The 13378-nt window shown below is 40.3% G+C and overlaps 1 protein-coding gene and 1 long non-coding RNA gene across 2 annotated transcripts; one reads left to right on the top strand and one right to left on the bottom strand.

Annotated features, from left to right (window-relative positions):
• Positions 1–207: 207 nt before the first annotated feature.
• On the bottom strand, positions 208–1763 carry LOC122320112. Its single transcript, XM_043208266.1, has 2 exons — positions 445–1763; positions 208–389 (listed from the first exon to the last, which is right to left on the bottom strand). Exons 1-2 carry the CDS (start codon positions 1576–1578, stop codon positions 378–380), a joined length of 1146 nt encoding a protein of 381 aa, XP_043064201.1. The 5' UTR covers positions 1579–1763; the 3' UTR covers positions 208–377.
• Positions 1764–9576: 7813 nt separating this feature from the next.
• LOC122320061 lies at positions 9577–11036 on the top strand. Its single transcript, XR_006245474.1, has 2 exons — positions 9577–9961; positions 10014–11036. It is a non-coding gene; the product is annotated as an uncharacterized LOC122320061 (long non-coding RNA).
• Positions 11037–13378: the final 2342 nt, after the last annotated feature.

Genomic DNA, 13378 nt, shown 5'->3' with positions numbered 1-13378 from the left:
CAATTGATCTGCGGCTTCCACTAACTCCACTTCATTTATTCCTTCCTGCTCCAAGTTTGGCCTTATGTTGTCTTTTCCATCTAATAGACTTTCAGTACGCTCATCACCATTCACATCAAGTTCACTTAAAGATAATTTTATACCATAAAGTTCCATAAAATCTCTACCTAAAACAATATTCCATCTCATAGACTCGTTAGGCACCACTTTTAAATCAAAATTAATTTTATTACTGTTCTTGAAAATGTGACAAAATATTTTTCCGAATACATTTAATTGGCTTTCATTTAATCCAAAATATAACACTTCATGTGTGTGTAATTTAATATTTGTTGGAATACATTTTTGTTTAATAAACGAAACAGGGCTGCCCGAGTCTATGAGGCATTCTGAAATTATAGATTCGTTATTACTATTACTAAAATAAATTACTAATGACCTTACAAAATTGTTTACGACGCTGTCCTCCTTCTTCACCTTCCTCTTCGGGCACTGCGCCATTAAATGCCCTTCGTCACCACATCCGTAGCAAGATCCCGGCTTCCTCTTTGGCTTACTGCAATCTCGTGCCCAATGTCCCTTGGAGTTGCAATTGAAGCAACGAGAATTTTCTTTTATATCTCTGCCCTTCGCTGCTTCCGACTTCATCAGCAAACCACTCTGCCTAGGTAAGGCAACATCTGCAAATGCTCGCCGCATCTTCGCCGGATTATCAAAGCACTGTAGTTTTGCCTGGATGCGTAGATTTTCATGTGGTATTCCCTCGATGATGCCATCTAATAACTCATCGTCGTCCATATCCAAATCTCGAGCCAACATGCACTTGTCCTCAAAGTAGACGCTGAAATTTTCGTCCGATATCCACATTCGTCCAGCAAATTTCCGACGTAGCTCAATTTTCGGAAGTTTTCCACCAAACGCCTCCTTCAGTTGATTCAAAACTTGGTTTATAGGCTTCACCACACGTACCGGATCTGCATGCAGCCACTGCAACGCTTTTCCTTTAAGCTTTGCAATACATAATAATTGTCGCTGCATGTCGTTCAACTTGTGCAATTGTGTAATATTGTCAAACTGAGCAATCCAATTTCGCACTGGTGTATTTCCATCGTACTCCATTAAAATCTCTTTGGCCAATGAAAACGCCATGGATGCCCAGTCACCGAAATTTTTTTCAGCTGCCACATTTCGCTGAATTTCACAACTTGCATTTCCTTGAGCATCATCTTCTACGTCTTGGCATGATGTATCGTCGTCTCCCTCTAACTCTTGGTTTCGTCCATGCATGCGTAATTGTTCCAGAACATTCTTAGCGGCCTCGATTTCTTTGTACAAATTTGCCAACGCTTCTGTTCCTTTAAACATTTCAGCTTGTTGCGATTGAATTACGCGTCTTGTCTCCGCCACCAGATGATCATCCTCCAAATTGTCCACTCTTGGTGCATTTCCACGTTCTGCTGCTGGTACAGCATTAAGACGCACCAGCAACTCAGCTTTTGTGCCTTTTGTGGACAAACCCAATTCGCCAAGCCATTTTTTTAATACCGCCATTGCATAATTATCACCAACTATATCCATTTTTTCTGTTCTTGATCCCACTTCTGAATTTGTAGTAGTCTTTATTTTAATTCTGTAGTATTCTTTATTTTAATTCTTAACTTTTTAGCTTTTACACATGTGTTCTCTTCTTCGTCAATCTCAAAAGTCGGTCTACCAAGGATGGTATCTTATCGATAACTTCTTCAATCACAATCATATGGTAACTCTTAATAAGTACTACCCACCCGTTACATCTGGTAACTCTTAATACTACCAGCCTGCTACACTTCGTTACACACCAGCTCACGCCCACTCACACACACACACATATGTATGTATATATAGCCCACCCCCTCAGATGTTTACAGAATTGCAGTGTTTTAGCCAGAGTTCGGGGGCTCTGAGCCAAAAGGAACTGAACTAAACTGAACTGAGCAGAACCGAAACTAAAACTAAAACTAAAACGAAAACGAAAAGAAACGAATCGCAGCGAATGGGAATGCGAACCCCTGACGAAACGTAGGAAATTCTACTTACGAGGAGAATTGGCCATTTGTGCAATTGCTTTGCCTGAGTGAACTTGCCTATTTTGGCATGACGATACGATGGCAGCGAGGACACAAAAGCACTCGGCACAAAAAGGGTTCCCCCACCAATACCAACACGCAGTCTGCTTGTACACCCAGAAAGAAAACAAGCAGGCTAAATAATATTTACTCAAATATGCCAATAAAAATTTAAATTCATCAAAAAATTTAAAAAAAAATGTTTAAAACATTTTTTTAATCGTACTTTAAGTTAAAAAATATATATTAAATTTCCAAGTTGTAAAATAAACATATTGTCTTACATTTTATTGTCTACTTGATTTTCTTTGTTTGTAAAATAAATATTTACATAAATGTCATATTAAAGGAATACATTTTTTAATCTTCTTCAAATACTTATTCATATTTTCTTTCAGTGCATGTGTGCTTTAAGGCAACGTTATCATACCACCCACAGCGGTCTGACTGAAAAGGTCCTTGGCAAAAAGTTAACTCGCTGCGACGGCGACTGCTGTTTATTTAAATGTATTCCCCAGCACACAAACACACATGCTCACCTTGGGGGCAGCTGGCCCCTTCAACCCCTGAACCCTTCCGCTCCTCTACCAACCCAACCCCCTTCCCACTACCCCTTTCAGTACTCACATGCCCCCGCTGCTTCCATGAATTATTTAGTTTGCATTGCGCTCGAGTGAAAGTTGCTTGAAAATTTAATTTCAAGATTTTTTCTACTCGCTGCCATAGCAATTGGACTCCGAGTCCTTCGCTTCCTCGCTGAGTACTCGGTTGATTTTGAAAGGACCAAAAATGGCAAATGCAGTTCAGTTTTTTGGTAAATAAATTACAAACGGGCCCAATGAGATAAAAAGTCAGAGCTGCAGTTGGCAAATTTATTTAGGGAATCAATGAGCAAGCCATGAAGTTGTCTGCGTCGACAACTTTGAGTCCGGAATGGAATTACATCCGGAAGACACACGGCCATAATTTGAATCAAGAGTCAGAAAAGGAGGTAATCGAATAGGCAGAGTTTCCAGGCCCAACCGAATCAGCAAAATTACTTCTCAGGAGCTGACTGCAAAATATCGAATATTCAGCCGGGTCGATTGCAATTCCTTTTCGTTAATGGCGTTCCGCAAAGGGTCCTTTCCAGCCCAAAACTGAGGTAATGCACTAAGCCAAATGAGACCGAGTCTGAGCCAAAGAAATGCCAGCTCAATTGTCTAGGCGTAATTTTCCCATGTGAGGGTGTGTCCTCGGCTGAACGAACCGCACATAAGGACAATCCCTTCACAAAAGCACTCCCCCACCGAAACATCCCCCCCCCAACATTCTGAAAACCCCCATCCCTGAAAACCAGCTGCGGCTGCTTTTGTGTATTAAAATTCAATTTTCAAACGACGCATGACGTAAAGGCGTGTTTGTGTTTGCCTTGCCAACAAACTAGACAAAGCAACAAGCCAACTGGCTGTGGTGTGGGTGGATACCCGAATACCCTGTACTTCACTTCCTGAATACCCTACGCCGAAAAAAGCTACACTCTAAGCTGCTGCTCAGCTCGGAAGTCGATTGAGAATGGTCCTTGGGGGAATAGGAACTACACAGCAAGAAAATGACTATCTGTCTATACTTCAATCATTTTTTAATCTGCCTGCTCTTAACCTATTAAAGTACCATGATGTTCTAGAATCAAATACCCATCTAAAATAGATTCGTAAATTATTTACCTCTTTTTTTCTTTTTATTCAAAATTCAAAACCTATACACTTCTAATATTTCTTGTGCATTTCTCGTGCCGACACTGGCAGGACGAAATCAATTTGACGACACTCGTGTGTGCTGGCAAATGTTGACGCTGCGGCCAATGCCGGCGCATATTGCTCATCCGCCACGTGGAGCACATAATAAGGCGATGCGGCTGCGCTGCGAATTGGATTAAAGCGACGGCGAGGCACAGCTGCACTAAGCATAATGAGTTCAACTTGGAGTTTTGCAATACAAGGGACTTGTGCCGGCGGCATTTCGGAGTACATCAAAGGCATAGTTAAACAGTTTTTGCCAACCGGAACTCCCCCTTCCCTTCCCGCCAGCCACTAATTTGCGTGTTTGTGTGTGTGGGTGTGTGGGTTTTGTACCTTGAGAGTCTTTACCGTCAGCGATTCCACCGATTCGAGTGCTCATATTTCATAAGTCGGCTGGCTGTTGGTTGTTGGCTGTTGGCTGCTGTTGCAACCTCACGACTTTTGACATCAAAGTCGTCTCATGTTTGGGATTTTAAATAATGCTGCTTCCGAAAATTGGTTTCGCATTACTCAACACTAACGCCGATGTCGACACAGGTCCCAAGCGATGTCAGGCGCATCGACAGCTGGTCTTCCTTGCTCCTTGAATACCCCCAAACCAGCCACGCCCCCTCCGCTCCTTGTCCGCCGCCCCCTTTCGGCAACATCAGGCGCATACTTTGCGCAAGGTCTTCAAAGTGAATTTCACCAAAGATGTGAAAATATGTGTGTGCTAAATTATTAAAAATGTTTTTGGCAGCATATCCTGTTAGTGAGCATAGCTATTTCTCATGCAGGACGACAGGAAGGATGGAAGGATGGCTGCTTGGATGGCAGGGCAGGACCCAAAGCTGAAGTTCTGTCGTTACATCGTTGACTGGCAAAAATATTTTCGAATAAATTTTTCAAATCGTTTGCCAGCACAGTACACTTGCAAAGCCATCTTCACATCGTCGTCGTCCTTCCTTCCACCTGCCGTCCTGCCTTGTCCACTGGCATTCCAGGTGAAGGTCAAGCTGCATTCCTTAGTCCTTACTCCTTGCCACCGCCTCCTGTCGCAGGACGAAAAGAGAGTGAGAGTGCGGCCGGCGCATCTGCATGGAAAGTTGCACATTTTTATGCCGCTTTAGCACAGAGCGAACACTTAGCGGCCATTTGGCTAATTTTCCAGCAACACCCACTCCGCAGTTACCTTGGAAAAACAGCAGCTGCATTTTTCTGAATAGCGATGGTCAGGTGAGGAGATAATTCTAATTAAAGTTACTCGTTAAAAGCTTAAAAAAAATTACACTAAAATACTATAAAGAATATATATAGCATATTTTAAATACAACAAAATACAACTGCTTTTCTTTAAAAGCAAATAATAATGAATGTTATGTTGATTACAACAAATCCTTATTGATCAATAAATATTTACATACAATCATAAACTTAAAGCACTGTTAACATGGCCTTCGTCTCACCTTTTCCCACTTGCAACCCATCTCTAGCTAGTTACTTGCCACGAGCTGCAACTTTAAGTAACAAGTTGACCTTAAAGTTTTGCGGCTAAAACCCAAGCAGTGGCGTCATCTCAGACCGGCTTTGCTCCCCCGCTGGTTGCAAAGTTTTAGCAGCGCATAAAATTTACGTAGCAATTGCAGTGCACTCGAGGCGCACCTGTCCCCCGAAAGGAAGTGGGGAGCGGAGTTTTCCGGCGGCAGGACTCTCATGCACACACACACACACTCACTCACCCACTTGGCCACATGGGGAATGCGTGTGTTTTATTTTTGGCTGCGCTTTTCAATTAGAGACGCCCACTTAAAGGCTCGTGTGTCGTCGTTGTTTGGCAACCGCAGGAACAATGTAACTGCCAGTTTTGGGTTTGTTTGCCCAACTCCAGTCAAAGGTAGTCTAGAAGGGAGATGAAAGGCTGAAACACGGAAAGAAACTTTTGATTGTTACCATGAAAATGCTCTTGAATAAAAGGAATTAAAAATGAAAATATAAATTAAATAACAAATAAGAGAGAATCATTTCGAAGAGTATTTAAATACAATAATTTTTTTAAGTTCCTTGGTGTAACTTTTAAAGCCTATCCTATTTCTATGTGTAGTAGGCATCTTGGCATAGCATCAAATTGTTAATTGTGTGTAACAAAGTTATGAGCTCAGCTTTTCCCCCCGCTCACCCCCTTTTCCTTCCCTGCCAGTCCACTGCGGTTGAGCCTGCCAAAAAGAAACGTTGTCGAGCCTGTGCCAAGAAATTTTAAACCAGTTCAAACAAGGTTCAAAACAAGCCATAAACAAAAGTACAAAACGAGAAAAAACAAGAAAGAAAGCTAGCTTCGACGAGCCGAAGCTGAAATACCCTTGCGGTCATCACAAATGTAGAGCAAAATGTACAACATGGAAGTTATTTTTCTTAATTTTCAGCAAACGCATATTCTGAAAATTTGGAGAGTTAAAATTAACAAAAATCGGTCAAAAAATTAAAAAATACCTAGTGATGCAGTTGGTTATAGAATTGAAATAGAAATGTTTAGAGGTGTGCGACTTCAAAATCGGATGAAAATTAGAAAAATTTTGGACTTAGGTTTAGTAAATGTTTAATGAATGTCACTCCTTAACTGCGTTGCCAACTCCTGACTTAAAATATAATACCCTCCGTAAGGGTATAAAAAGCGGAGGAAATAAAGGAGTGAAATGGGGGCGAGAGGACTGGGGATTGGGGGCAACCAAAGACGTAAGAAGAGACATAAACAAGCGTCCGGCAGTCGAAGCGAAAAGAACAAAGGAACGACAGCGACTGGGCAGGAGAAAAATCCAAACTAGGTGTGTACTTAAATGGCAAAAGAAATGCGAGCGGAAACACATAAAGCACGCCAAGGAGCGATGGTTTTTAGGGGGAGCAAGGAGCGGGAAGCGGGGAGCGGGGAGCGAGGAGCCAGGATCTGCGTCCTGCAGACAAACTTCCGCTGGTGGAAATTTTATGCAGGGCACGGCAAAAGGATGCGCAGCGCTTAAATAATACATGGATGCCATGTTGATCCTGCTTGGTTAAGGTGCGGTCGGTAAATGTCTTATAAGGAAGTTTGCCTTCCTTCTTTTGGCCTCTCCCCTGCCAGAGCTCCCCACTTCTCCCCTCATCGGAACAATAAAGTTGGGGCGAAGGCAAACCCGGAGAAGGACGCAGACTGACCGTCTGGCCGGGTTAATTGTGAGCCATTGTGAGCCAAGTGGTTTGGCTGGCGTGCATTGTGGCTGGCTTATGAAATACGAAGCCGCAAAGTTAATTTCAGTCCCACTACCTGATGCGATGGAATCAGCACGGGCGGAATTGGAGTGCATATTAAGTAAGTATTACCTAAGTCTATAAACCGAAAGGGGAAGCCAGTATTCTCTTTGATTGTTCAATTTAAAAAGAAAAGTGGTATTGTATTAAAACAGAATTTTTTGATAAATAAGGCTTGCAAGCATTTAAGCCTTTTAAATTTTCATTTGATTACTTGAAGTAAAATATTATCAGAGTTAAAATGAATCTTACATTTAAGGCCGCTCTGCCGATTCTATCTTTCTTTCAAATTACGAATATGTAAACCCTTCGGTTAACAACTTCCAATTACCTAAGAGCCCCATTAAAATTTAGGCATAATTATTTACAGAGTGCACTTTACTCGCTGGCCATGAATCCCTGTTGGCGGAAATCACAGCGGGCGAAAGGTGAAAGGTGAAAGCTGGCGTGTCCAATTGATGACCCTGACCATACTAGTCAGGTTTACAGATCCGCCGGCCGTGCTTCTGGGCCCGAAATCGAAATCGAAATGGACGTGGATGCGTGATTACTGGTGCATGAGGGCATTCATGAGCCGTGTCTGGGTCAATTAGTCAGCTAACCAGCGGATGGCGATGATGGTGGGAACCAGAAGGGGATGGGATGGGTTGGGAATACCTCTGAATGCGGGAGTCGGCGAAATTAACATTTGGATGCGTGCGAATTGCCGGCGGCTCAACGAGTATGCACTCAAAGCCGCAGACTCTAATCCCACATGCATAACGATGGGCAACGACGAATACCCCAGCCTCGAACCTCCGGAATTTCCCCATCGATTTCACACACTTGCCACGATTATGTAACCGTCGAACTCAAGGACATGGGCGAGTGGTCAAGTTGCCGTTTGTTGTTTGTTGTTCGCCCCAACCGACCCACCGACCGACCGAAATCAAATGTCAAAGACAGAGGTCTGCAAATGCCAATATCGAATCGAGAGATGAATCAGTCTGTTAAGTGGGACAATCGAAACTCCCAGGCGAGAGCATCAATCAAGAGCAGAGAAGGCCGAGCGCAAATTAAAAGACAATTTATGCCAATGTCATCGCCGTTTAGATGGTTGTAATTAATTAGGCACACGCCTCCTCGAATACTCGTTGGTATATGCATGAAAAATTACACCGCTCACATATGACAATTTCAGGGGGCGCGAAGTCCGATGCGTGTGTACGTCCACTTTGGAGCGAAATTAATGTCCATCCGTGTCCGCGGAGCTTTGACCTCTATTACGCTGACAGGTGGGTGGTGGGGTTGGGTTGGCTATATCCCCCTTTTTTGGGTGGGTCTGCGTTTCGTTTTTTGTGATTCGCAACTGGAAGAGTAACCGACGGGGGCACTACCCATTAGCCGAGTTATCTTATTACCCATTCTCGGTTTTGAGCAGCCATATGGCTCATTAGTCCAGCGGTTCGGCGGAGTCATGCTTCCTGCTAATTGTCCCGGCCTGGTCCCTCATATCTCATCATTTGGCCACCTGAGCATTATTTAAATGAAGGCTAAATGTAGGCGGTTGTCAGGATAAAACGCGCTTTAATTAACACTAAACTAAGTGATTCACGTCGCGCGGCACGGATAGAAAGGGTAGATAATTGATTATAAGCTCAAATTAAGGGTCACATATATTCAATTTAAGAATTTGGAGGTTGGACTTAACCGAAAATAACTGAAAGACATGAAATTCTAATTTTAGTTTATTTTATTTTAGTAAATATATATAAAAATAGATTATACTCAGTTTATTTAAGAAATTAATTATCCCCCTACCCGATTTAACTATAAATTAATGACTACTTAAGGTACGGCTTTATCAGGGGGAAATCAAATTAGTTTTCCGAGTGTTTGCGTGGACAATGGACAATCAGGGCCAAATGATCGAACCGGAAATGGCACATCGGAGGCGCTAACAAGCGCATTGACAAAATGGCCGCCGTTTGCCAGCGGCCATTTTGCATGTGGGTCGTCGAAGAAGAAGAATAGCAACAACCGATGATGTCAACAACATTTAACAACGGAAGCGGCGGGCAAACAACACCCGCCGGGCATCGAGTACCCGGCAACCTGGTATCGAGTAGCGAAAATCTGGTATCGTCCTGATGGCAGTGCATTAACATTTAAATTAACGTTAAGTTGGGCACTCGTTTGGCTGCATTGCAATTCATTTGCGAGCTCTCCTCGATACGCAGGATACCTTTTTCGCTCCTCATTCCGGTTTCCGTTTGAGCGAAGTAGCTTTACCCCTGTTTTCCTTCCTTTTTTTTACATTTTCGGTCTGCGCCTTTCTTGCCTGTTTATATTTATGCCGCTTTTAGTGCAAATGAGTGTACGCCCGACTTTGGTCAGACATTGTTGTTTTTGTTGCCGTTGCCGTTGTTGTTGCTGTTGTTGTTATGGTTGTAACGGCGCCTGTAGCGACCAGATAGTTTAGTTCGGCCTAGAAGCATGCTTTAAAATATATCTAAGCTCGGCTTAGTGTCTTAGCTAATTACACATATGTTTGATAAATCAGCTGTAACAGAGATGCAGTGGGAAGCTCGTTTTAGACATCTGGTGTTATCATCTGTGGCGAACTTCCGACCATACCCTAGCCTAACACTACCTATATTTGGTAAGGTTCTTTTCTGATTGACATCCGATATGAGCAGACGTGCCAATTTTTCTCAACGTCAACAAAGTTTTGTTTAAATACTATATATTGAAATCGTGGAAAATAATAAGAGGAATAAGTGCAGCGAGCCTAGCTGAGTAATATTTTTGTGATTAATTTTGGAAAACTATTGAGATGTAAGTGGTGGAAGTAGATTTTTTATCAATTCTAACCCCAGATTTTCTTTAGATATATATGATATATATATTTCTCACGTGGCCATCAATACTGGCATCCGTGGGAGCTCCCCTTCAAGACAGTGGGGGCATGATTTAATATCGTGCCCCAAATTAAATCGGACAAGAAAAATGAGGAGTTTCAACTGGAATTAAATTCAAGAATGCGGCATTAAAGAAGTGATTTGGAGAGATGTTTAACCCTCTCTACCCACGGCAGCAGCAGCAGCAGATTTAGTATAGCCAAATATGGACACAAAAGGGAATATATAACCTGGAATTGCTTTTAAGCCGCTACTGCGATTTTTTTAAAGTGAAATATTATAATTAAAAATTTGAAAGTTTTGAAACGTGCCAAAGTGAAGAAAATTTAATGAATCAAAGATAGCAACATGCCGTAAAAATCAAGTTTAAGTGATATTTTCTAAAGTCTGAATGATTCAGTCTAAAACGTAATATTTAAATTAAATTAAATTTAAAACTTAATTTTTCACGAGTGGAGTTATTTACGCATCGATTTTGTTTTGGAAAATTCGCTCAACTATGACTTAAAAGCGATAAATTAAATATTTATTTTTTTTTGTAAATTTAAATATAATTTGAAAATAGCAACTTCTGATAAGAAACAATAGTGAATATTAAATTTAAAAATGTGGTTAAGTGAAGATATCACAGTCGCTTCTCAGTAAAATATGTAGGCCTAAAAGGGTTCCAAGTTAAAAGATTTTTATAGAATAGTTTTGTGTTTTCGAGCCCCAATTTCACCCTTTACAGCCACCTGCCCGGGAGATCGATCTTTCGCCGCTGGAACAACGTATAAGCTGTGAGTTTATTATTCTCATTATTGCATTTATATCTATTCTATTTATATCTTATTGCGAAATACTCTATGAAATAATTTTTAACAATCTACTTGAATGAAACTGTGAATTTAAAAGAACCCTGAACCGATAGCCTCACTAAACTAAATTAAATTAAACAAAAAGATATCAAACAGAATGAAGATGATTTAGTGAAATAAAAAAAATAAATTAAAGCAATGAAATTTAAATATCTATTGTTATACCAGAGTAATATTTTTTATTGGTGAAGTACGATATCTGAATACCCTATATTTTTCTTATTTCTTATCTTTTTAAATATATACGAACATTATAACTACTTTAATTTATGAGGATAACATCATTTAAATATTTAAGTATCTAAATAGTATTTTTATCGCCTGTATATCATTTATTATATTTATATAAAATTTGTAGTATCTACCTGTTAGCAAATAACAATAATGAATTCTTGTATAACTATTAATTAAATTGTATTTGAAATGAATTTCGAGTAGTTCACGTTTTTTTAACTCGGCTGATGCTTCCACAATCGTAGGGTATTAGGGGTCACCGGAGTTTAGCTCTGAAGGATGGTGATCATAGGTAGGGTGGGCATTTCGCGACCACGACAACATCTGTGGCATCGCTGATTCTAACTTTTCTCGATCTTTTCTATCTCTTGTTTTTTTGAATTTTATCTATTTCTCTTCTGATTTTGATATCTCGCATTTATTTTCGTCAGCACACTCAATTCTGGTCTTAAAAATAATAATATGTAGCTAGTGTGCGGATTTGTCTAAGCAAGACCTCCACCCCCAAAGCAGACGAGCGAGAGCCGGACCCTATAGTGTGCACCCGCAAGGACAGATCCTAGAACTCACCACAGAATACCTTCGTTACACGCTACAGTTATAATATCATTATTATTATTATTATTATTATTAAGAGAGGTGGCGCCCAACGTGTGGGGCCTTAGTGAGTACAGTATTACCTCATTAAGACTCACCGATAGATAAATTCAATCTCTTTTCTTTCTTTCATTTATTTCAACTTTAACTTCTGATCAAAATCTCTTATGTTGATTTTTATTTATTATGGATAACAGAGCAAGTGAACATTAGTTTCCGTCTGGCCTTAATTAAAAGTCCGTGTAAGAATTTTCCTTCCTTTTGTATGTGATGATAAGGAAAACTTAGTCTGAGGAAAATACAGAGAGTATCAAATTGCGATTGATCTTCTGGCCCTTGCTGGTTTACCAAATCACTACAATATTCACACTTACTTAAATAAATGCTTTCTTCAAGCTTAGGCGTTTCGGAAAATAGAGGCATTGTTTTACTGAAGTGCCCTATCCACGGTTGACTTTTAGAAAGAATTATTTATAATTTTTCTTAGAGGAATTAGACTTATGTGAGTTGAGACTGGAACATAAGAACTTTTTTTTTAAGAATAACTTATCCGTTTCATATTTATTAAAGCCTAATTACTTCCCTTATTGAATTTTCTTGTAGTAAGAAAGGCAAGAAATTCACTTCATCTGTATTCTTTTCTTCTTTCCTGAGAAATGTTAGTAGTAAATAAAATTTTTATCCTACGAGTTGTGGACATCAAGCTAGAGTTAAAGCTTTATCTTTATTATTATAACCACAGTTTATATCGTGAGAGTTACCGATTGTTGTTGAAATCATTTGATATTAATGATACAACATTTTTTTTTATCTTTTATTTCTTTTTGAGCTGTTGTTGAAATCATTTGGTATTAATGATACAACATTTTGGTTTTAAATTATTTTGGTTTTGAGCTGTTGTTTAAATCGTTGGAAATTAAGGATACAACATTTTGTTTTTTTTGCTTTTGTTATATTTTTATAAATTTTCAAAATGGGATTAGACCGTTCTCCGGGAAAAGCATCGCAAGGAGGTGCAAAGCCAGTCTGTCCGTTATGTAAAGCAGATATTAAGGCAGCAACCGATTTATTTGAAACTGTATGCCATCACGAATTTCACAAGAAATGTATTGAGGCACATTTGAAGAAAAGTGAAAGCTGTCCAGTATGCAGAATTTCTTGCAGGCCAGTAGCCGAGAGTAAAGGTTTACAAACGCGATCCCAATCTAAAAGTCGTGGCACAGAAAGTATTGATGATAGAAATATATCTGAAAACGTCCCTGGTACGTCAGGAGGCGCTCATAGTAGTAGCAGTAGGGATGTAGATCCAGCTAATGTTGCTAATGCAATGACGTTACTCTCAATGGAGCGAAGACTGCTCACAGTGTTGTCAGAGAAAATGACTGAGTTAATACAAACTTCAGTGAGTGACAGTATTCAGAGATTAATCTCCCCTCCATCTAGCTCCAATGCGAATGACAGAGATAGGTCAGCTACTCCACCACCCTTAGACCGACCAATTTCTGGCAATGAACATATCCAAAACACAAATTTTGTCGCGCCTAACTTAGGTTCTCCAAGTTCTCATAGAAGTATCCCTTCTGATCTCTTAAATAGACCCGACAAGGTCGTGCATATCCTGAATGGATGGAAGATAAAATATTCCG

This window comes from Drosophila ficusphila, unplaced genomic scaffold (assembly GCF_018152265.1).
Source record: "Drosophila ficusphila isolate 14025-0441.05 unplaced genomic scaffold, ASM1815226v1 contig_414, whole genome shotgun sequence".
Taxonomy (NCBI): Eukaryota; Metazoa; Arthropoda; class Insecta; order Diptera; family Drosophilidae; genus Drosophila; species Drosophila ficusphila.
This window is presented reverse-complemented; position numbering and strand designations above follow the sequence as displayed.